The following is a 22,135-nucleotide window of genomic DNA, read 5'->3' on the forward strand; positions in this document are numbered from 1 at the left end:
TGCCAAAAATTAATTAATTAATAAAACCGAGAAATGTACAAATAAATACTGTAAATGCATAAACATAAACTCTGCCTTGAAACAAAAATATTAATGTTTTTAAAAAGAATTTAAATATAGTTTTAATGTCATTTTTATATTTATGTATAACCAGTTAAATATTTTCAATATTTACATTCTTAAGTTTCAAGTAAATTAACTATAACTGCACAGTATATAGGCAAACACACACACACACACACACACACACACACACACACACACACACACACACACACACACACACACACACACACACTTTTAAATAAAATAAATAAAATAAAATAGACATAAGAAATTAAATAAATGTTCTCGAAAACATAAAATGAAAATAGTATTATATATGAGAAACTGAACATAAGTAGATTTTTATCATTTAATTCTATGTTTGTTTATTTATTCACTTGCAATTTTGGAATTTTAGCATTCCAGACACAATATTGCAGTTGGTATGTTTGTTTTTGTTTTGGTGAGAATAAGAGGAAGATTTGATTTGAGATTAATTTGGAAGATTTCTTCCAAAACACTTCAAATATATTACTAATCCCAAACATTTAAATAAAATTATTAAATATTATATGAACTTTAATATCCCACCAGTGAATAACCATAACCTGATTTATTTGTCTTTTCCCCCAAAATACATCCCTCAACAGCAAATCAAGTTTTACCAGAAAAGTAGATTGCAACCAACACACAAACTCTACTATGATAATACTTATATTAATAAAATCACCTCTGTAGGTCAATAAAGCCACAAATGAATACACCAGCAGCCTCTTTATGTATATACAACAAAACTCACTCTACTGCATTGATTAGCATCCATAACTGCCTTTTAATCTCTAATACATGAAGTAATACGAGTTTGCAAAGGATGAGTAAATGATGCCAGAACTTCTTCATTTGTGACTAAACTATCCTTTCAAGAAGCTCTCGCTTAGCTGAATGACATAAGTAAGTGCTCTTCAAGTAAATTAGCACAGACTTCCCTTAATACACGGTCATATGCTGTAAAATGGGCCTGTCATAGGCTGTCATGTTCTTCTCTCTGAGGATGGAGATTTCGGAATGACAAATCACCCGCAGGTACGTTTGACGTGCATTTTTTTCAGTATGAACACGCCAGAGAAGCGCTGAGCGTTCAGATTGATTTTACGTCTTTCCAGATGAAAGAATGATGAATGGAGCCTCTACGCATTTATTGCTTTTACAGATCTGGACGACGCACTGGTTCATACATTAGATATGCACAACAAAATCTATAAAACGGCACAGAAATGCAAAAAACTTTCTGATGTCTTTTATCTTAAAGGGTTTACAAGCCTTGTGTGTGTTTGTGTCAGCATAAAAACTATAAAACACTTAGCTTTAAGTGATGGGGCTATAAACAGAATCTATATAGCAGCACTGAAATAATAGCATAGCCTTTGACACCAAGTATATGAGTATTATGTTCGGATATGAGTAATGTCCAAGTCATAAAGAGCTCAGCATCCCACACTGCAATGTAATATATGCTATAATGCCTGTGCCACCGGCTGCGTGTTTGTGTCTCACTGCTTTTGCTTTGCTTATAGTTCTTAAAGTACTGCACAAATTCAGATGTCAATGGAGTAAAATTCAAGTAAAAGGTTACTGTTGTTTGCTATCAGCTGGCTAGCACTACTAACTAGTTATCACTATTTATCAATTAGAGTTGTGCAGTGTGTATAAAAGAGTAAAGAAAGCCAATTTTTACTGATTTCATAAATTTTATAGTGTTAGTTCACCACAAATAAAAAATCTGTTCTCCTTAGCTCCTGCTGTTCCTCACATTGATGTATAAGATATTTGTTCATTGTTTTTCATTGTCAATCAAATCTGAAGATTTCTGTCCCATCATTAAAATTCTATTCTCCCAAAAACATTCCAAAAAGATACTATGCGTAAAAAAAATAAATAAATAAATTCAGTGGTTTAATCCTAACCGGAACAGAATTACTTTAGTCTTTTATCCGCATTTTGACATTAAGCGCACATTATTAACCAGATTATGCTTAATGTCCCAACAAAATGGACCTGTGAACATGTCTTCATCTTTATAGGGGTGAGGTCATAAACACAGCTGGATCTTTGTGCTTTAAACTAAATTATTAGCCCTCCTGTCTAATGTTCATACTTTTTCAAATATTTCCCAAGTGCTGTTTAAGGGAGAGAAGATTTTAACACATCCTAAACACAATAGTTTGTACTTGTCCTTACCATGATGACAAAAAAATAATACTGCAAGATACTAGAATTCAAGTACTACTTTTAAAAAGAGTAATTCAAAGACTTACCTATTAACTAGGTAAGTTGGGTTAATAAGGCATATCACTGGTGGTTTGTTCTGTAGAGAATTGGGACAAATCTCAAAGGCACAGTTGACTTTAAAATGAAACTTTTTTCATTTTTACTCGCCTTTCATTTGTCACAAACCTGTTTCCTTTTTTTTTTTGTTGAACTAAAAAAAAAGTCTTTTTTTTAAGTTGGAAACCTGTAACAATTGACTCCTGTAGAGCTTGTTTTTCCTATTATGAAAGTCAATGGTTACAGGTTTCCAACATTTTAGAAGATAACTTATTTTGTGTTCAACAGAAAAAAAGAAACTCACAAAAGGTTGACAGGCTTGAGTAAATAGTGAGTAAATTTAGAAACTATACCTTTAAGGGGGCTAAAAATATTGGCCTTATCAGATTTTACATTTATTAAATTTCTTTATTATTATTGCAGCCCAAAAAAAAAGAAATATGTCTTACCTGTGAAAAAATATATAATAGGAAATACTGTGGAAAACAAATCCTTGATCATCGCTTGGAAAAATATTCTGAGAAAAATTCACAGAACGGCTAATAATTTTGTCTTTAACTAAGGGTGCTTTCAAGTTCAATTGTAACCCCTTGCCACCTTCTCGACTGGTCTTTTTTCTTTCTGAATCCCAGTACGCTTGCGTCATCGAGACACAAAAGCAAAGCGGCAAAATGGAAAGATGTTGCCACATTGCGGTCGTTCTGCTTTTACTGAATCTTTTGGTTTTGGATATACAGAAAGCGACTTGCGTCTATCTGCCGCAAAAATATTTTAAACGTTCAGAACATAACCCAATGTCTTACAGAAGCTGTTTTTGGAGGAGACAAGCAGACATTATCACTGCGTTTGCCCTAGCTCAGTCCAAGTACAACTTGTCACCAAGGTACAGTACGTGATACACACACACACACACACGAATGAACTTTATGAAAATGATAGTTTGTTGTTCTATTGTAGGTTCACTTCTGTTATTTGGTACAATTGTATTCATACCAGAAGTGAACTGGACCAGAGTTTGCATGAACCCTACCTCAGACTACCTCTTTCAGGTGGTTTGTGGATGCGAACATTCAGAAGACACGTTCACACTAGCTGAACGTACTGTAATCTGATGTCAAACGAACCAGGGTGCGGACCAAAAGTTCTAGTGTGAAAGCACCCTAAACATGCATATAGTTTACCATATCATACTAGATCTCAAGAAAACAACAATAGATAAAGCTCAGGATACCAGAAGATTTTAATCAAAACATAATCAGTTAAACAGACCTAAGCATTCATTTAGTTGTTCAAGTGTAAAGGAGATGAATTTTTTTGTTTTAAGGCAAATGCTGTCAGGAGGAGCAGGTAAGCACTGAATCTCCACTGAAAACATACTGTGGTAAAATAAATTTCCATATTTGAAAGACATGGTGCATAACAATAGAACTGAATGCGGTGCGTTCTTGTCTGGTGAGAAACTCAGTTTATATTGCGTCTCAATAAGGCAGTGAAGAGCAGTGAATTTGAACAAACCAAATCTTAAACAGAGTGAGTTTAAAAGAGCATGACAGCTCACTAGAAGCGCCCAGAAATGCTTATTCAAAATTAAAAGTGCATATAGCTTTGCATCACTTTACTTCTTTTCCATTGAGCAAAAGTATCAACTGCATTTAAATGACGCAAACACAATTAAAATTATAATTAAATTATAAGTTAGAAACATTATTTTCAGCATGATGCGGGCCACAAAATTAATCCAGATGTGTCTTATGATTACAACTATTCTAGAATTTTTTGCAACCGCCCCTAGCATCTTCTGGCCCCAGTTTAAGAACCACTGCACTATACTACATTTAAAAATAGTAGCATACACTAAATTACACAATAAAAACAGCCATAATAGAAAATGCTACCCAAATTTCACCAAAACGTTAAGTTAAGAAAATGGCGACAGAATTGTCACTCTGGGTGAACTAATTAAAATCCACTTCCTTTAATGAATTAAAAACAATCAAACTCAAAAATAGGCCCTAATCATTATTAACAGACTACTAAGAGTGTAAATGATTGCCATTCACTGTCTTTGCCTCTGCACAATGCGCTCACACTGGCAGTGAAGCTCTATCCATCAAGCTGCTGGTTTAGTAGCTGAAGATTGGATGTAATTGTTTCTCAGGCGGGTTTTGTCATTAAGAGCGAGGCAGACAGCAGGAGAGAGAAAAAGAGAGAGAGAGAAAGAGAGAGAGAGCAGCACTCTTCCCTGCACTGAGACAGCATTTTAACTGCGGGTAAATACAGGCCTTTCACAGAGCAGCTCTGATTCTGCTCATCAAACCCTCCATCAGCCCATAAACACGCTGAGATGCGAGAAACAGGTCTGAAACTGTCAAAACCCCGTTGAGACTGTGTGAATGTGTGAGTGTGCAGGTGTTTTGTGTGTTTGTGCACTGTTTATTTGTACTAGGTTTGTGTAAAGTGCCAATCAGTGCTTATTACTAGTTCTTGTGTGCGCTCAGAATTGAACGAACCCTGGTTATGATGGATTGTGGAGGAAGGCTGTGCTATTCATTTTCTGATGTCATGATAAATATGCATGAAAATACTTCACTGACTAACACTAAATACCAAAAACCCAGCAACCATCCAGAATTTCATAGCAACCACTTAAAGTTCAGTTCACACCTTTGAAGATTTTCATTCATTTATTTTCTTTTGGCTTAGTCCCTTTATTTATCAGGGGTTGTTACAGAGGAATGAACTGCCAACTTATCCAGCATATGTTTCATGCAGCGCATGCCCTTCCAGCTGCAACCCATCACTGGGAAACACCCATACAGTCTTGCATGCACACACATACACTATGGAAAATTTAGCTTATTCATTTCAACTATAGTGCATGACCATGGGGGAAAAAGGAGCACTTGAACGAAACCCACACGAACAGTCAAACTCCACTGATATTTATTCAATATAAATATCAGTTTTCTGATTTGTTTTAAAGTCTGATTGCAATAAAAGCATTTTAACACATTTCTGAGTGAAAAGGGAGCACTAAATAGAGGGCAGGGCTTGTTTTTAGGGTACATCCATCTATTGTCCTACTCACAGCATAGGAGTGTTTCTCAGATTAAACTATTAAACTACAAACATGTTGAAAGGCTTGTGGGTGAGTAATAAGGAATTCTCATCAGGTCTGTTTTTGTATTAAAGTTTTCTGTAAATTTAATCATCATATATTCTGTCTAGGCTGTGCTTATATTGGTGCTTTTTCATTTTAAAAGAGCTCTTGTAAAATGAATACACTAATGATCCATGCTGGCATTCTTAATGCATTTCAGAAAACAATCTCTGTCCAAAATATACTTCCTGAAACACATGATTCATGACCATTAACGCTCACTGTGTATCCACATATCTTGCCGGTTAGGAGCTTGATGAATCAGGGAATAATTCGCAATTGTCCAGGAAAACAGTGAGAGAATGATAGTGGATAATCATACTCAATTTTCTAAATAAAAAGGGTGTTCATCATTTTCAAAACACTCCGTCTCTGCAGGTATAGAAGAAGGCAGAGTAGTGTGAACACCAAGCAAAACTGTGCTTTAAAATGAGTGGTACATAAAAACAGTAGTTGCTACTATGATACTTCGTACATGTGACTTTTTAATGCATCTATTGTGTCTGACAAGATTTCACACAGACAAGCCATCCATAATCATGACTCTCTGGCATTCTGGTATGGTTAAATTTGTAAATCCAATCTTTCCAGCAAGACTCAGATTGCACTTCAAACTCACAAAAGTGTCCATGTGCTTTAGTAGATTGCATGTGTGTACCTGCTCATTAACTCTGCTGTGGGAAGGCCCATGGTGGATCAGAATCTGGACTATGTCCACGTCACCTCTCCATGCAGCCAGATGCAGAGGAAAACAGCCTTTACTGTCGGACACATTAGTAGAGGCTTCAAACTGCAACAACTTCAATACCACGTCCCTGCAAGACAGACAAATAAAAAAGATTACACATTTTGGGTAAGTGTGTAGGCGATTATCATTTATAAACCCCAAAATCAAATAAATCTGCCATGGTACTGTTTAAGTTAAAGAAAGTTTTCCCCAAGCACAATATAAAGGGAGTAATTGTGCTGTAATCATAGTACATTATTCATGTTATATAAACTCTCTCTCTCACTCTGGCCTCGTTCCTACAGCTAACATTTTAAAAAGCCGTGTACTAATCTAATTCCACCGCTACTTAAAAAAATCTGACTAATCTGACACCCCACCAACCCATAAACCCCTCACTAATCGAATGTAACTCCACCCACCCAAATTCTGTCCTAATCTGACCCCACCCCCATTTCATAAACCCCACCCTAATCTGGCATCACAGTCATCTAATCCTGATGTATGCCAGCTGGATTACACCTCTGGAATCTGAAGTAATCCTGACGTCTAGCGCTTTCTCTTTTTAAGTCTATAATGCTGGGAGGGAATGCCTGTCTGAGAATGATGCGAATGTGTGCAAAACGTTTCGTGTCAATTTGTCTTCATTCAGGTATTCACTTAATCTCAAAATGTTCACAGTTCCAATTTTTGTGGAAACTGTAATGTATTTTAATGTTTAGGATTCTTTAATAAAAAAGAAAGTTCAAAATAACATATTTAAAATAAACAGTTTATAATTTATCATAATAATTTTTACTTTTACTCTTAAACAACTGAATATCTCCTTGATAAATTAAAAGTAGATATATTATAGATCTATACATTTCTACTGCATGATTTCCTAAGACCCTCTTTACGCCTTAGGTGTGCATTGTTTTTCATAATATTCCTTTATCTATGCATACTGTGTTATATGTATAATATATAAAGTTATTAAAGCATTTGTACAAAATAAATTCCATTTTCCAACAAAAGAGGTCAATGAAATTGACATATATGTAAGAAACAAAATGTTTGGTCTATTTTTCTCATTTATAACATTTTGTATTGAGATAGAGGGTAATTATTATGTAGTAATATCTCACCTTAAATATATTGAACATTTCTTTCTTGTAAAGCCCTCTAAACATTTGAATGTCCAACCAACATTGTGTCATCCCATCTCTTAAGGTATAATTTGAGTGTTACCTGTGTCCGTTCAGAGATGCGTGGTGCAGAGGTGTGTATCCTGATCCGTCCACACAGTTGACATTGAGGCCTCTCCACATACTGCAGAAGAAAAAAACATATATTGCTCAGTACACATGAGTAAACACAAAGACATCAGTGCAGAACTACTAAACACCTACAACAAAACCATATTTCATGATTTATTTCTGTACAAAGCTGATCTGAGAGCTGATACAGCAGAGTCTGAGTAAACCACTCTCATGCCAAGATTGCTGTGGGACTCTTCTGTTTCTCACGATCTCCAGAGGACCCTAAACGCTGCTTAGAGAACACACACAAACATTTACCTCAAGATATAAATGGGGAAATACCACAGTAAATGGGTTTTTATGATTTTTTTGGTCAAATACCATATATATATATATATATATATATATATATATATATATATATATATATATATATACCACATAAAATCCAAATATTAATTCTATAATAACATAATTACATAAAAAAATAAACATGATAAACAATCATTTTAAACAATCACTATCTTTATCTTAGATAACCATAAAATACTTTTGTAATATTTATAAATGTATTTTCCAACTGAGAATGTCTTTGAATGTTTACAAAATAAAGTTTTGTCAGATGTAGCTCAATTTTGTCCCTAAAATATGGAAGCACTGTAGTTGAAAAACATTACTCCTTGTGTACAATAAATCTGTTTCCCAAATTTCCAATTCAAGAATAAACAGAAAGCACATTGTGTTCTCATTCTCAGAATGTATTATATAAGAGACTGTGGATTAAAGATTGTTGATTTAATCAAGGCAAAGAAATACTTTCCAATACCTCCTTTCTATTTCACAAACACACACACGTTAAAGCATAATAAGAGTCATAGATGAATCCACGACTAGAACATGAGCAGTCAATGGTACTGATGTCTAGACTGATAAGTGGACTCACCCTAGACAAATATGAAGAGGACAAAGACCTCCACCAACCATGTGACTCACAACAAGACTGACCAATCACAGGTCAACAGGAAACACACACACACACACACACACACACACACACACACACACACACACACACACACACACACACACACACACACACACACACACACACACACACACACACACACACACACACACAGTGTCCCAAGCTGCCAAAAATAGACATTCCAACGGTCTGCAGAAACAACATTAGACAGAAGAGCATGAGAAAACTTCTTAAATCAATTTAGAGGCTAGAGTGTGTGAGACTATAAGGAAAAATGATTAGCATTAGTAATTGTTAAATATAAAGGAAGGGTAAAATCATATGGCTTATTACAGTCTTAACTGAGTGTGTCATATTTTACAAATCTAGAACTCAAGTGTAATCCAGTGACCTCTCTTAGGTTTCAGCTATACATTTTTTTGTTAGTTTTGTATGTTTACTGAGATAAGCATTTTGTTTAGTCTTCATATTTTTAAAATATTCTTTATGTCTACTTACGACACTTTACATCTATATTATTTATGTCTACCAATGTGTTTCTTCTTGTTCTGTGTATATAAAAAACTAATTGTTTTTAAGAGACTAACTGAAGTTAACACAGTAATAAAGGCCAGTGGAGGCCTCTATAACAAAATGTAATTCTTTGTTTTTATTTAAATTTATTAGTTGCTTTTATTATTTACATTTTGTTGTTGTTGTCATTGGATGCACCAATACTTGACATGCCAGATATTTTAACGACCTTCAGGCAGCGAAATAATGTGGCTAATAATGTGGTTATATGTATACAATTCACAAAACATCATAAAAATAATCAATATATAAAGATCAGTAATAATGGTAATAGTGATATTGTGATTATTATTATTTAATATAACATAGCAAATATGAACATCTTATATTTTAAAATAAAATCAGTGATATTGAAAAATATAACTGCAATTTAAGCAATTACATATAACTTACTCATGGGATGACAGAGCAAACTTTTCAAGCATAACAAGCTTTCAGAAATCTTTTTATTATGCTGATTGCAACTGGATTAAGTCAAATTTATATATGATTCATGACTGAAATTGAGCAGACCACCTTTGTAATTACAACTATTTAATTTAAACATTTCAATGAAGTCTAGAAATGTTTAAATTGAAAAAAAAAATAGTTCAGACATGTTTTTTTTTAAATCAAAAATTAAATGTTTTTAAGAATAGTTGAAACCATACCATATTCTCAACTTATAATAAATAATACTATACAAAGTCACTGTCTATTTGTAATTGTGATCCCAGTTTGTTTGTATAAATTAAATGGCAGCTGAAATAGCTTCAATGGAAACTGACAGAAGCCACAGTTTATAGCTGAACTTATACTGAACCCAGAACATTAAGCATATGAAGCAATTACTTTAGCACAGACACCATTAGCAATCAACCTGAGAGACTGTCAATCAAAACAGTCACCGAAACCTCCCTTTACAACAGGCTGCTTTTACTCCACACATATCAGTTCAGCTCCTTGCTTACACACACACAATGCTGCATTTCAGCTTCTCATGTGAAGGACACTCGTCCGTCTCAAAGGAACAACAGAAAAGGCTTTAAATTGAGTTAGTTAACAGCATTAGATCAACCTGCAAAACAAGGCCTTTCCTCAACGGATTAAGCAACTATGCTGGGAATTTCCTCCGCATACTGAGCATCAAATGATCATTCCTCTGCAGTCAGCACAGGTCATAATCTGCACTTCTGTAGCACCATTGATTTTGGTGAGACAGAAGGATTGAGATGAAATTGTAATGTTCTGATAAACAGCAATAAAATGTGAACATCTTTTTCATCAGAGCAAGGGAAAGCCCTGCACTTGCTGAGAGCGTATGACTCATCCTGTGTGTGTGTGGAGAGCACCGGTGCTGCACCGCATACAGTATAGCAGTATTACACAACCTCACGCACGCACACACACACACACACACACACACACACACACACACACAGAGCAGCGCAGAACTAATTGGCAGTGCTACACACTCTGGAATCTTGAGTAGCTGGAAGCGCATGAGGGAGGGCTATTGAACAGAAGGATATGAATAGACGTGGAGAACGAAAGAGAGAAAGAGAGTCAGAGAGACAGAGATAGAGAAAGATGCTTAAGTGCTGACTGAACATTGACAACTGCTCTCTAGACACACAGTAACAAACACAGACCTAAAATATCTCACACTGACAAAACACATTGAAACACTGAATAATTGTACTTTAGAATAATAGATTTATGGGTCAAAGATGAAAATTCACATGTTGATGTTTGCATCTTATTAAAAATATACATGTGATTTCATTTATACAGGAACAGACTTTAATCACAATTTGATTTAAATAATGCTTCAATTATAAAATGATTCTCAATGCATGTTATTAAAGTGACAGTTTACCCAAAATGAAAGTTCTTTCATTATTTCCTGACCCTCCATTTGTTCCAAACCTGTTTCTTCATTCTGTTGAACACAAAGAAAGGTATACTGAAGAAGGCTAGAAAAAAACAGCCAGTGACTTGCATAGTATACATTTTTTTGTTCCTACTGTGTATGTCAATGGCTGTTTTTTCCCATTGTTTTGTTTTTGAGAGTGAAATTTAGGGTGAAATACAGTATCCCTTTAACTATAAGCATAAAGATGCGATTAACAAACAGTAAAACATTATAAGAATGTAAATTAAAAACTGAGTGAAAAAATATTTAACAAGAAAAATGTTTATATATGTATATAAAGGAGCGGCGCGGTGATGCAGTGGGTAGCGCTGTCGACTCACAGCAAGAAGGTTGCTGGTTCGAGCCTCAGCTGGGCCAGTTAGCATTTCTGTGTGGAGTTTACTGGTTCTCCCCGTGTTCGCGTGGGTTTCCTCGGATGCTCCGGTTTCCCCCACAGTACAAAGAAATGCACTATACTATAAATGAATTGAATAAGCTTAATTTTCCGTAGTGTGTATGTGTGTGAATAAGAGTGTATTGGGTGTTTCCCGGTGATGGGTTGCAGCTGAAAGGGCATAGGCTGCATAAAACATATGCTGGATAAGTTTGCGGTTCATTCTCCTGTAGTGACCCCTGATAAATACTGGGGTGAGCCAAAAAGAAAATGAACCAATGAATGAATGAATGAATACAGTTGAAGTCAGAATTATTAGCCCCCCTGTTTATTTTTTTCACCAATTTCTGTTTAATGGAGAGAAGATTTTGTTTTTCAACACATTTCTAAATATAATAGTTTTAATAACTCATTTCTAATAATTTACTTATTTTATCTTCGCCATGATGACAGTAAATAATATTTAGCAAGATATTTTTTCAAGACACTTCTATACAGCTTAAAGTAACATTTAAACTGTGCAGGTTAGGGTAATTAGGCAAATTATTGTATAATGATGGTTTGTTCTGGCCTAAAAGGGCTAATAATTTTGACCTTAAAATGGTTCATAAAAAATTAAAAACTGCTTTTATTCTAGCTGAAATAAAAAAAGTAAGACTTTCCCCAGAAGAAAATATATTATCAGTCATACTGTGAAAATTTCCTTGCTCTGTTAAACATCATTTGGGAAATAAAGAGGGGCTATCAATTCTGACTTCAACTGTGTGTGTGTGTATATATATATATATATATATATATATATATATATATATTACATATATTATATCTAAGAAATTTTACAGAAAAAGAATAACATAACTCTTGGTTAATGCACTTAACTCTTTATCATCAAGCATGTCCTGCGCTTTAATTTCCTTTCATTTTCACTTAAAAATGTTTATGGATTGATGCAAAACCAACTCCATTGTGATGCGTTTTCAAAAAAATCACATAATATAATCAGAAATTCAATTAGAGTATCTACCGTTAAGGCTAATAACTTATGCCAAAATAAATGGTCAAAATATAAGCGAAATGATGTTCTGTCCCCATTTAGTGTAATATATTGGTGCTAAAATGAACCAACATAACTGCTTATACACCACCAACGCCTCTTATGCTTCCCAGGGCTACATTTACTTAATCAAAAATACAATCAAAGTGTAAAATAACTGCCTTCTTTTTTAAAGACACTGTTTTTTTACTACCGAGAGTACATTTGCATGCCAATGATGTCTACTTTAGTGAACAGAACCTACATAGGCTGTGAACAATAGGTCATAAAGTTGTAAAAAAAAAAACATTCAGTTTGTTGCACAGAGTGATCGTTTGGGAGCAGTGTGGGACATGAGAGCACTCAGAAGTGAAAGTAAAACCGGCGCAAACATAATTTAAATGATCATATCGCATTTTAGAGTGATGATTGCGACAAGCATTTGATATGTTTTTTTCTAGCATAGTAAACACAAAGTGTTGTGCATGAGAATAAATGTTTACTGAGTCAGCATAACTATGCTAGCCTATATAATGTTCAATATAATGCGAGAGGGAATCTGATAATGACAAATGTCTCATTTCAACAGTTAACAAATGGTCTAATAATGTTGTCAATGACAAGCGTATGTCTCAAACATAATAATTCAACTTTACCCTTATGATTAGTTGTATTCTGATGTCATCTCTTTACTGTGCATTAACAAACCGAACAAATTTAAAGTCTGTTTAATTCCACCATTCCAAGTCTATACAAAATTTAGCATTTTATTCAACAGTAGACCTACACAGAAACCTAACAGTATTATTGTGGATTTACCATATGTTTGAGAATGACAATGATAAAAGTCTACTCATATTAACGTTTATATTACATGAATCTGCAGAAAATCGTGTTCTTGATTAAGCAAAAAATCCTGATTCCCTTTTTAGCCAGAATCGTGCAGCCCTTTATCACATATTATTAATCTTCAGGAAAATATCTTAAAATATCTCAACACATTTCAACAACAGATTCGAGTTAATCTCATCACACAGACCAAAAGAAAGATACTTGGTTTTAAAGTACAGTACTGACATTTAACAATGGGTTATTTTCAGTACAACACTTTGCGAGCACCCACACCTATAAAGTTTACTGCACAACCGCTCTCATCATCCCCTACTGTGAAAGTCAAACCAAAACGTGAGGCTTCCCGTGTTCTAATTGGTCGATTGTCCCATATTGTTTGAAGTGGCTCAATCAGATTGTGCATCATATTGATTGGCAGAATCTGCTGATGCACCCCCCTCTCCCTTTCATTTCCACCGGAGGATAATTAAAACCAGACACAAGCAATCAATAACCGCACCTTACCCCTGAGGGCAGAGGAAATGCACTGATGTCATTGATTCTCCCATGAGCCCCCACATCACTACATGGGCGTGTGTGGCCTCCTTATGAGAGATCACAGACGTATAAACGCGCTCCACAAAGTCTGGCATGGCTCAACTTGGCGTTAATTACCCCTTCGTCAGATGTTTCGCATCTACCTGTAGACTGTTTCGCAACAAGCCGCCATTTCTCAGTACAATCTGATTACACAAAACTGCTTTGATTAATCCTGGAGCAATTTGTTGTTACATACATCATGAAACCTGACACACTCAGCCCACGAAGAAAAGTTTCAACGTCTGTGCGTGTGAATGTGTGGAACAGATTTTGTATACGCAGGCCTGCCAAACGATCCCAGCAGAAGCTGAATTTAGATTTTAACAGCCTGCTCTCCACGTAAGCAATCTTAACCGGAAAGCCCGACACAAGGAAAATGTATGAATCCCTCAGGCCAACAGCAATCTTAATCTCTACTTGAAGGGCAAACAATGACTAAACAATACATGAGCGAGAGTACAGTATGAACACACACAAAAGAAGATATTTTGCACAATGCTGGAAAACAGTAGCCACTGACTTATTAATTTCTTATTATGGATGTCAAAAGCCACCGGTTTTCAGCATTCTGCTAAATATCTATTTTTCTCCAACAGAGGTAAGTATATTTGCATTTTTAGGTGAACTACCCCTTTAAGGCTAACCAAGTGTGAATTGTCATATACTGTATATTACTGTATATTCTGTGGTTACTTCTTACCGGAGCTACTGCCCAATGTTTGACAACCTCTATCCCACAATGCACTCTGTCTTCCAGACCAGCCAGTCATAAACGTGCTTTACTTTGAATCACTCTATTTACAGTATATGGTCATAGAACCTCTGAAGGTCTAGACCCAAGAATTCCAAATATCTTCACAAGCCACAGAAAGTTGCTACAGTGTGATACTCTATTAAGTGTAAAAATACATAAAAACATATTTAGTTAAACAGTGTGACAAAATATTATTAGAGACATAAATACATATACACATATTGGCTTAAACAGAGATTTGTTTTCATCAGACTAAGTAAAAGCAAAATAAATAAAGACAGAAATGTTGAGTTTAAATAGGCAAGATTTTATTAGACTAAACTATTTTAATGATGATGTTTTGGTACTGATGGTTAAAAGTTTAAGATTAGAGCTCTTGCTAAGCTAAAAGTGTGATAATCTAACAGGTATATAAACGTATAAACAAATATGGTTACATTAAGCTAGTTTTGTTATGCTACTGAAGTATTATTATGTACATAAGTGGTAATGATGGTTAATATTTTTGAAGCCAGATTGGTATTATTACCAAGCTAAATGCATTTTCCCGCAGTGAAATAAACTGCCAACTTGTCTAGCATATGTTTTACGCAACTGATACCCTTCCAGCAGCAACCCTTGACTAGGAAACCTCCATGGACACTAATTTGTGCACACACACACTACACTCTCAAAAAAAAAATGTATGCGAGCTGTCACTGGGATGGTACCTTTCCAAAAGGTACACATTTGTACTTAAAGGGTCCATATTTGTACCTCAAAAGTGTACAATTACTACCTACAAATTTTAAGAGTAACACTTTTGTACTTTTTAGGTACTAATATGTACCCTTGTGGTATTAATATGGACCTTTAGGTACCAATCTGTACCTTTCGAAAAGGTACCACCCTAGTGACAGCTCACGTACCTTTATATCTGAGAGTGTACAGCCAATTTTAGCTTACCCAATTCACCTAATGTGCATGTCTTTGGACTTGTGGGGAAAACCGTAGCACCCGGAGGAAACCCACGGCAACTAGGGGAGAACATGCAAACTCCACACAGAAATGCCAACTGACCCAGCCGAGGCTCGAATCAGCGACCTTCTTGCTGTGAGGCAATCGTGCTACCCACTGCCCCACCGTTACCTCCAGCTAAATGAAATACTGTAAAAATATAAAATTCATACATTGGATTAATAGGCAACATCATAAGCCTGAAATATTTAACCCTCTTCTTTTGATATCCTAGGCTCTACTCAAAACACCTTAGCAACTACCTAGCAATGCCTTAGCAACCACTAGAACTAACTTCACAACTGTATAGCAAACAGTCAGATCACACTAGCACACTAGCAACTGCTCAAAAAAAAAGCTATCACAACTAACAACACTTTAGCAACTGTCTGATGCTGAGTTTTGCCAAGGTTTTGCCATATCTAATCTTAAAACAGACCTTACACCTGATAATGCTACAAAATATTATAGAGTTCCGTAGAGAGATTTCCATACAATTATACTGTAAGCAGCACAACTTTTTTTTCAACACTATAATATTTAGAAATATTACTTGAGCAGCAACTAATCATATTAGGTTTTCTGAAGCATTATGTGACCCTGAAGACTGAAGCAATGATACTGAAAATCCACATTTGCCATTGCAAATATAAATTACATTTTGAAAATGATTTAAATACAAAATTAATATTTTATGCAGCCATAGTGAACATCAAAGTTTTGTTTTTCTCTCAAACCATAACAAATATCAAAGCAAAGGCAAACTTTAAAACAACACTATACATTTTTCACTGAACTGCTTCCAATGAATTAATAATAGCCTTCTACAAGCAGGACTGATGTGAAGCTGCACTGAATTTTGGCAGCATTATTATGTTGTCCACCTTTTGGAACAGCTTTCTGATTGGGAGCTTGCCAATGATACCTTAAAAGGCTGCCTAGATAAGCAGCTCACTCAAGCAGAGCTTCTGGGTTTTTGCATATGACTGTGGTTTATTCATATAAATATTACAAAGTAAACATTGAAACCAAGCACACGTATAATGCAGAATCATAAGCCTAAATGCTCCGAAGCACAATGTACATGCACTGGACAGAGATTATGATAACTCTTGCAATTCGATTGGTTCATTTTGTACAAAACAAAACAGAAAACAGTACATTTAGTATTTTAAGTCTGAACTTAAGATAAAAGACTTTTGACATTTTGCAATATATCTTACTGAACATCCAATTCAATGCTGTGTGTGTGTATGCACTTGCTGTATATGTGCACATGTAATAGTATTGCTAGTAAAAGAGATAGTTCATGCCAAAAAAAAAAAGATGTACTGTACTCTCTTTTTATTCTCCCTCAATGGGTTCCAAACTGTGTGTTATCTGTTCAGAGCATATGAAGAAATCTGGAAACAGGTAACCATTGTCATTCGGGCTGGGCAATTAATCGAAAATTAATCGTAATCGACATTGAGAGCCTATGATCGATCAACTTTTTCCAGGTCTTTTTTCGTGTGTGGAGTTTTTGGAATTTTTCTCTTTTTATAAGAAAAAAGGGACTGTTGGTTTTAGGCAACACGTGTTTTAATTTCAGTTGTTCAATGTTGATGTTCATTAAATAATCATAGATAGTAGATAGTCTTTCTTTTAAATATTTTAAAATCAAGCAATGCACCCTTCATTTAGAAATCTCTGACTTGTTATACGTGAGCGTATTTACAGTAAAAAGCTTGTACATGAACTATGAATGCAAAAAAATATATAATTGTTTATTATTCGTTATAGACTTAAATGTTCAATTAATCAAGATTTTGATTTTAGACCAAATCGCCCAGCCCTAATGGTCATCCATAATAAGAAAAACAAATATAAAAGTCAGTGGTTATAGGTTTGATTTTCTTTTCTGTTCAATTATATGTCTGTGATTTGTCGTAAGCTAATTTTTCAGTTAAACCACTCCAGAGCCCATTTGAAAACAAATTTAAACCCATCTTTGGTCTTTGGACTGCAGTATTTACACTTATTCAAGTCAACCGCATTTCCATACCATTCACTACAATTTGCTTTAACTGAATTAATCCTGCCCAGTGTGAACCTAGACTTAAAGGGATAGTTCACTCAAAAATGAAAATTCTGTCATCATTCTATTATTAAACCAGTTTGAGTTTTGTCTTCTATGGAACACAAAAGAAGGTTGTAAACCAGTTACTTTCATAGTAATTTTGTCTCCTATTAATATCAACAGTTTCCAACATTCTTCAAAATATCTTCTTTTCTGTTCAACAAGTCAAAGATGAGCAGATGTTGACTGATCTTTTTCATTTTCGGTTGAACTTTCCCTTTAACTTTGATCTACTGGAATAGAAAGCGAGATAAAAAAAAAAAAAACACACCAGCCACTTATGAGCCAGACCGGACCTTATCTATTGATTACCAATCTAGCATATGAAGAGAACATGCTCTCATCCTCTTCTGCTCTTAGTGTCCACCCTACCCAGGATCAAACAGATGAGTCTCCGGGGCATCACTGGGGTCAGACATCCATCACCTCTCTGATACCTACAGCGACCTGGAGACTGATTACAGAGAGTGATCCGGGCCATCATTCAGTCACAGGATGGAGACAGTAAGATGTGCATCCAGTCTGCATGACAAAAAGCTTATCTGAGCAATTACAGGCCACAAGATGATGCACAAACATGAAACAGGCACACACAAACATGTCTATATATGGACTTTGTTACGCTGCTGAATTTCTAAAACAAAGGTTGCTTCTCTAAACACGTGTAAACATATAACTCATTTAGATAATTTTTTGTAACATACATGAATGAAACGTAAAAAATATGGAATTTCATCAGAGAGAAAAAAAATAATTTATATATATATATATATATATATATATATATATATATATATATATATATATATATATATATATATATATATATGCGTGTTGTGTGTGCAGAAATCTGGAAAATACAATGTTGAAAGCTTCAGACACCTGTGCCATTCACTGTGGCAAACAGATGACAGCACCAGAGGCACGATGTGACAGACATTTGAAAGGGGAATGTTTGTAATGAGAGTTGCTATGTTTTTTTACACATCCTTTTTTCCTCCACCGAGAGCTTCTAACGTTACCGTCAACAGCACAGACCGACCTGCACGTCACAAACAAACACGTGTCACCGCACATCACGCACCCTCAGCGATATAATAAAAAAATCCAATTTAAATAAAAATTACACTGTCTGGAGACAGTCATAAGCATAACACATCACCCCACACACTGGGAAATGTGCCAATTTTAGCATTCTAGCGAGAGAGATGTATATATACTGATATTATGTAACATCCAAACATCAGCACGGCTATAACGTTAGTCTACAGCTGTGTTGGTATTATTGAGGGAATAAAAGCACTATTTTGAGCGTGGTGTTGCTCTTATTGGTTACTGTTCAGTAAACAATATGTTAATGTCGAGCAACTTACATTTTAGAAACAACGTTGCTTCTTTTGTCTGTTTGTGATGTGACACGTTGTGGTTCCAAACAAAGCCACGTGAGAATCGGTGAGTTAGGGAAGTGATTCAGTTGCTGAATCAGGAGAGTCGGTTGAACGAATGATTCAATACATCAAATCATTTGATTTGTTTGAAATTTTTGTTGGAAATATTGGTTTGAATAATCGTTTGAATTAGCAATTTTAACAGATCTGATGAATGCGCGATTTCGTGACATTTTAATTAATTTAATTGCTGGATAAATGTTTGAAAGAATCGGCTCACTAAAGACCGTTCCCGAATGAATCGCTGGTTTGAAAAACTCGGTTTTGAATCGCATACATATTCACAAAAAGCTGGCGACACCTACTGGCCAAATTATGTAACCTGCTTAAGAAAGTGGAATAACTGAAATATTTATATTATTTAATTTATTCATTTTCATTTAGCTTATCTCTTTATCAGGGATCACCACAGCGCAATGAACCACCAACTATGCAGTCATATGGTTTACACAGCAGATACCCATCCAGCTGCAACCCATTCCTGGGAAGCACCCATACTCTCACATTCAAACACACTGTCATACACTACAGACAATTAGTTTGTTTAATTCACCTAGCGCATGTCTTTGGACTATGGGGGTAACCGGAGCACCCAGAGGAAACCCACGCTAACATAGGGAAAACATGCAAACTCCACACAGAAATGCCAACTAGCTTGAACTCAAACCAGCATCCTACTTGCTATGAGGCGACAGTGCTAACCACTGAGCCAGCATGCCGCCAATACTAATTAATAATAACATTTAATAGTCAATGTGTTTACTTTTTTTTTAAGGTAGATATATTATGGTTTTGTATGTTGCTTTGCTGCAAAATGTGTAGAACTGTAACATACTGTTTGAGCTGCAGATATGAATCATCGAGTCAAGCAAGAACTTGTACCTAAAATGTTTTGGCAAAAATACTGCAATATAAAAAAATGCAAATAGAATCGGTGTGACCCTCTTTTTACGAATTTAATATACTATTTGTGCTACAGATAAAAATGGCATTTAAAAAAAATATGACTGCTATTTTTTACTTAATGCGACACATCCAAAAGTGCAAAGTTATTATTTAGAAACTTTATTTAGTAGGAGATTACATTGAGACAGTACTGTCTCTTCTTCCAGTGACACCTGGTCAAGACGGCAGGCAGAACATAAAGTTTCACATAAAAATCACAAAAACAATACCACAAAATTACAAAATCACCATTCATAAAAAGGTCGGATCATAAAAACAATTACACGTATCCTTTAAGACGTTGTACAGAAGATGTTAAAAAAATACTCAGAGTCAGAAGTGTGTCAAGATTAAGCTGGTTTTGCAGGTCATTCCAAGCCCTAGGAGCACAGAAAGAAAAAACATGTTTGCCAAGTTCTGACAATACACTGGTGAATGTTAAAGAATACAGTAAAAAAAAATCTATAATGTGTTGGTTATTTATGTGAAATGTTAGCAAATTAGAAAGAGAGGATGTTAGTTTACCTAAGAACTTGCAGCAAACACAGAATATCAAACTAACAATGCCATATAGTTCCCATTTGGTTTGCATTTGGTCCTTGTAAAACTACTACCCTTCTCTTTCTCTTTCTTTTTTTATACCTTTTTTAACTTAAAGAGAGCCTGTAAGAGAAAGTTCCAGAAGTATTCTTTTAAAAGGAAATGTTCTGTTTACATGAGAAAACATTCCTTGTTAACCAACAGAAAGTTCTGGGAACTACTTTAGAAACCAATGTTCCCAGAATGTTCTAGGAACCAAAAATAGTTTGGTGGGTTACATTCAAATATAGAGCAATTGACCTCTTTCATTGCTGAATGAATCAACATATTGGGGAAAAAATGGTTGTGTAAATATTACTAAGACTCGCATGCAAAGACCGTTGTTTCATTTCTGAATGTACCAGCATGTTTGAGGGAATCTTATTAGGAAAACGTGTTCACTGAAGACAGCGGTTTTCTGACTGAAAGTTGCCAACACCTACAGTACACTAAATACATATAAAGTTCTTTATCTGCATCTCTTTATTTAGCATCCATGGATATACTCTTATCTTCTTTAGATACACTCAAAAACGAAGCTTGCTGTTTTTTCGAACTACTTATTTTAAAAAAGCTGAAACAACACAAATCTTTAAGGTTTTTGGAACAACTGAATTGTTCAATCTACTTTAGTTTGTAAAAACTTAATACATTGATGTTATCCCAACACAAACTGATTGTGTTGTATTTTAAATATTCTTCACACTATAAAATTACTTTAAATTAAAGGGTTTAAGTTGAAGAAACTATGCAATCCCCTTCTGGTTCTCCCTTTCATCTTTATTTTTAAAAATGCAGGCTATCAGTGTAACAAGATAAGACCTAAAAAGTAAAACAACAATGCCAACAAGTGACTCTGACATGAAAATAGCATAGGGAGAGAGAGAGCGAGAGACACTCATCTGTGCTGACAGATTGTCATGTGACTCTCTCTGTCAACAGGGTCGAGTGTGAAGTTGTTTACACGCAGCTGGATGCAATTAACTCTCCACAAGAAAGTATTTTAAACACCAGTCGACTGTTTGGCCTTCAGTATATCTACTCCATCAAAATAGCTCTCCCATAAAAACGGTCCCACTGGAACCAGCTTCCCTGACTCTCACATACTACTTAATTCAGAAAATACAGGACGGTCGGTGACTGAACACGAAAGACTCCACCTCATCTGATTAAAATGATCAAAAGGCAGATCTGAATGAGTACATGAACCTTGTTAGAATTCATTGTCTGTCTTTTTCTCTGGGTGATAAAAACTCGACAGGTGATGACAGGTGCTGTGTGCCTCGAGCTGAGATCTGTCACTGCACCGCTTTAATGTTAAACATCATGAAATAGGATTGAAAGCCTTGAGCAAAAGGATTTCCCGTTCTCCTGGTGCTCGCTCGCTCACTCTTTTAATCTGGCCACTTTATAAATGATTTATGTGTTACAGACTCACGTGCACATGTATGCCCAATACACCGCTTCCTCTTCCTGTAGAAAACAT

At 35.2% G+C, this 22,135-nt stretch overlaps 1 protein-coding gene across 11 annotated transcripts in view; it reads right to left on the reverse strand.

The window, feature by feature from the left end:
• The window catches only part of anks1b (ankyrin repeat and sterile alpha motif domain containing 1B), a 315,281-nt gene that overhangs the window by 241,481 nt on the left and 51,665 nt on the right, over positions 1-22,135 (reverse strand). For 7 of the 11 annotated variants that reach the window (XR_012401619.1, XM_021475055.2, XM_073946404.1 and 4 more), the window contains exons 2-3: positions 7,488-7,568; positions 6,189-6,345 (exon numbers count right to left, since the gene is read on the reverse strand). Coding sequence is in view for 10 of the 11 variants with exons in the window: in XM_021475055.2 (XP_021330730.1) it covers positions 6,189-6,345; positions 7,488-7,568 (238 nt within the window). In the remaining variant the exon portion in view is untranslated. Of the gene's footprint in view, positions 1-6,188; positions 6,346-7,487; positions 7,569-18,049; positions 18,200-19,050; positions 19,129-22,135 lie in introns of those variants that run through there. The other 4 variants (XM_073946408.1, XM_073946407.1, XM_073946406.1 and 1 more) reach the window with 2 other exon arrangements.

The sequence above is a fragment of the Danio rerio genome, chromosome 4, assembly GCF_049306965.1.
Source record: "Danio rerio strain Tuebingen ecotype United States chromosome 4, GRCz12tu, whole genome shotgun sequence".
NCBI lineage: Eukaryota > Metazoa > Chordata > Actinopteri > Cypriniformes > Danionidae > Danio > Danio rerio.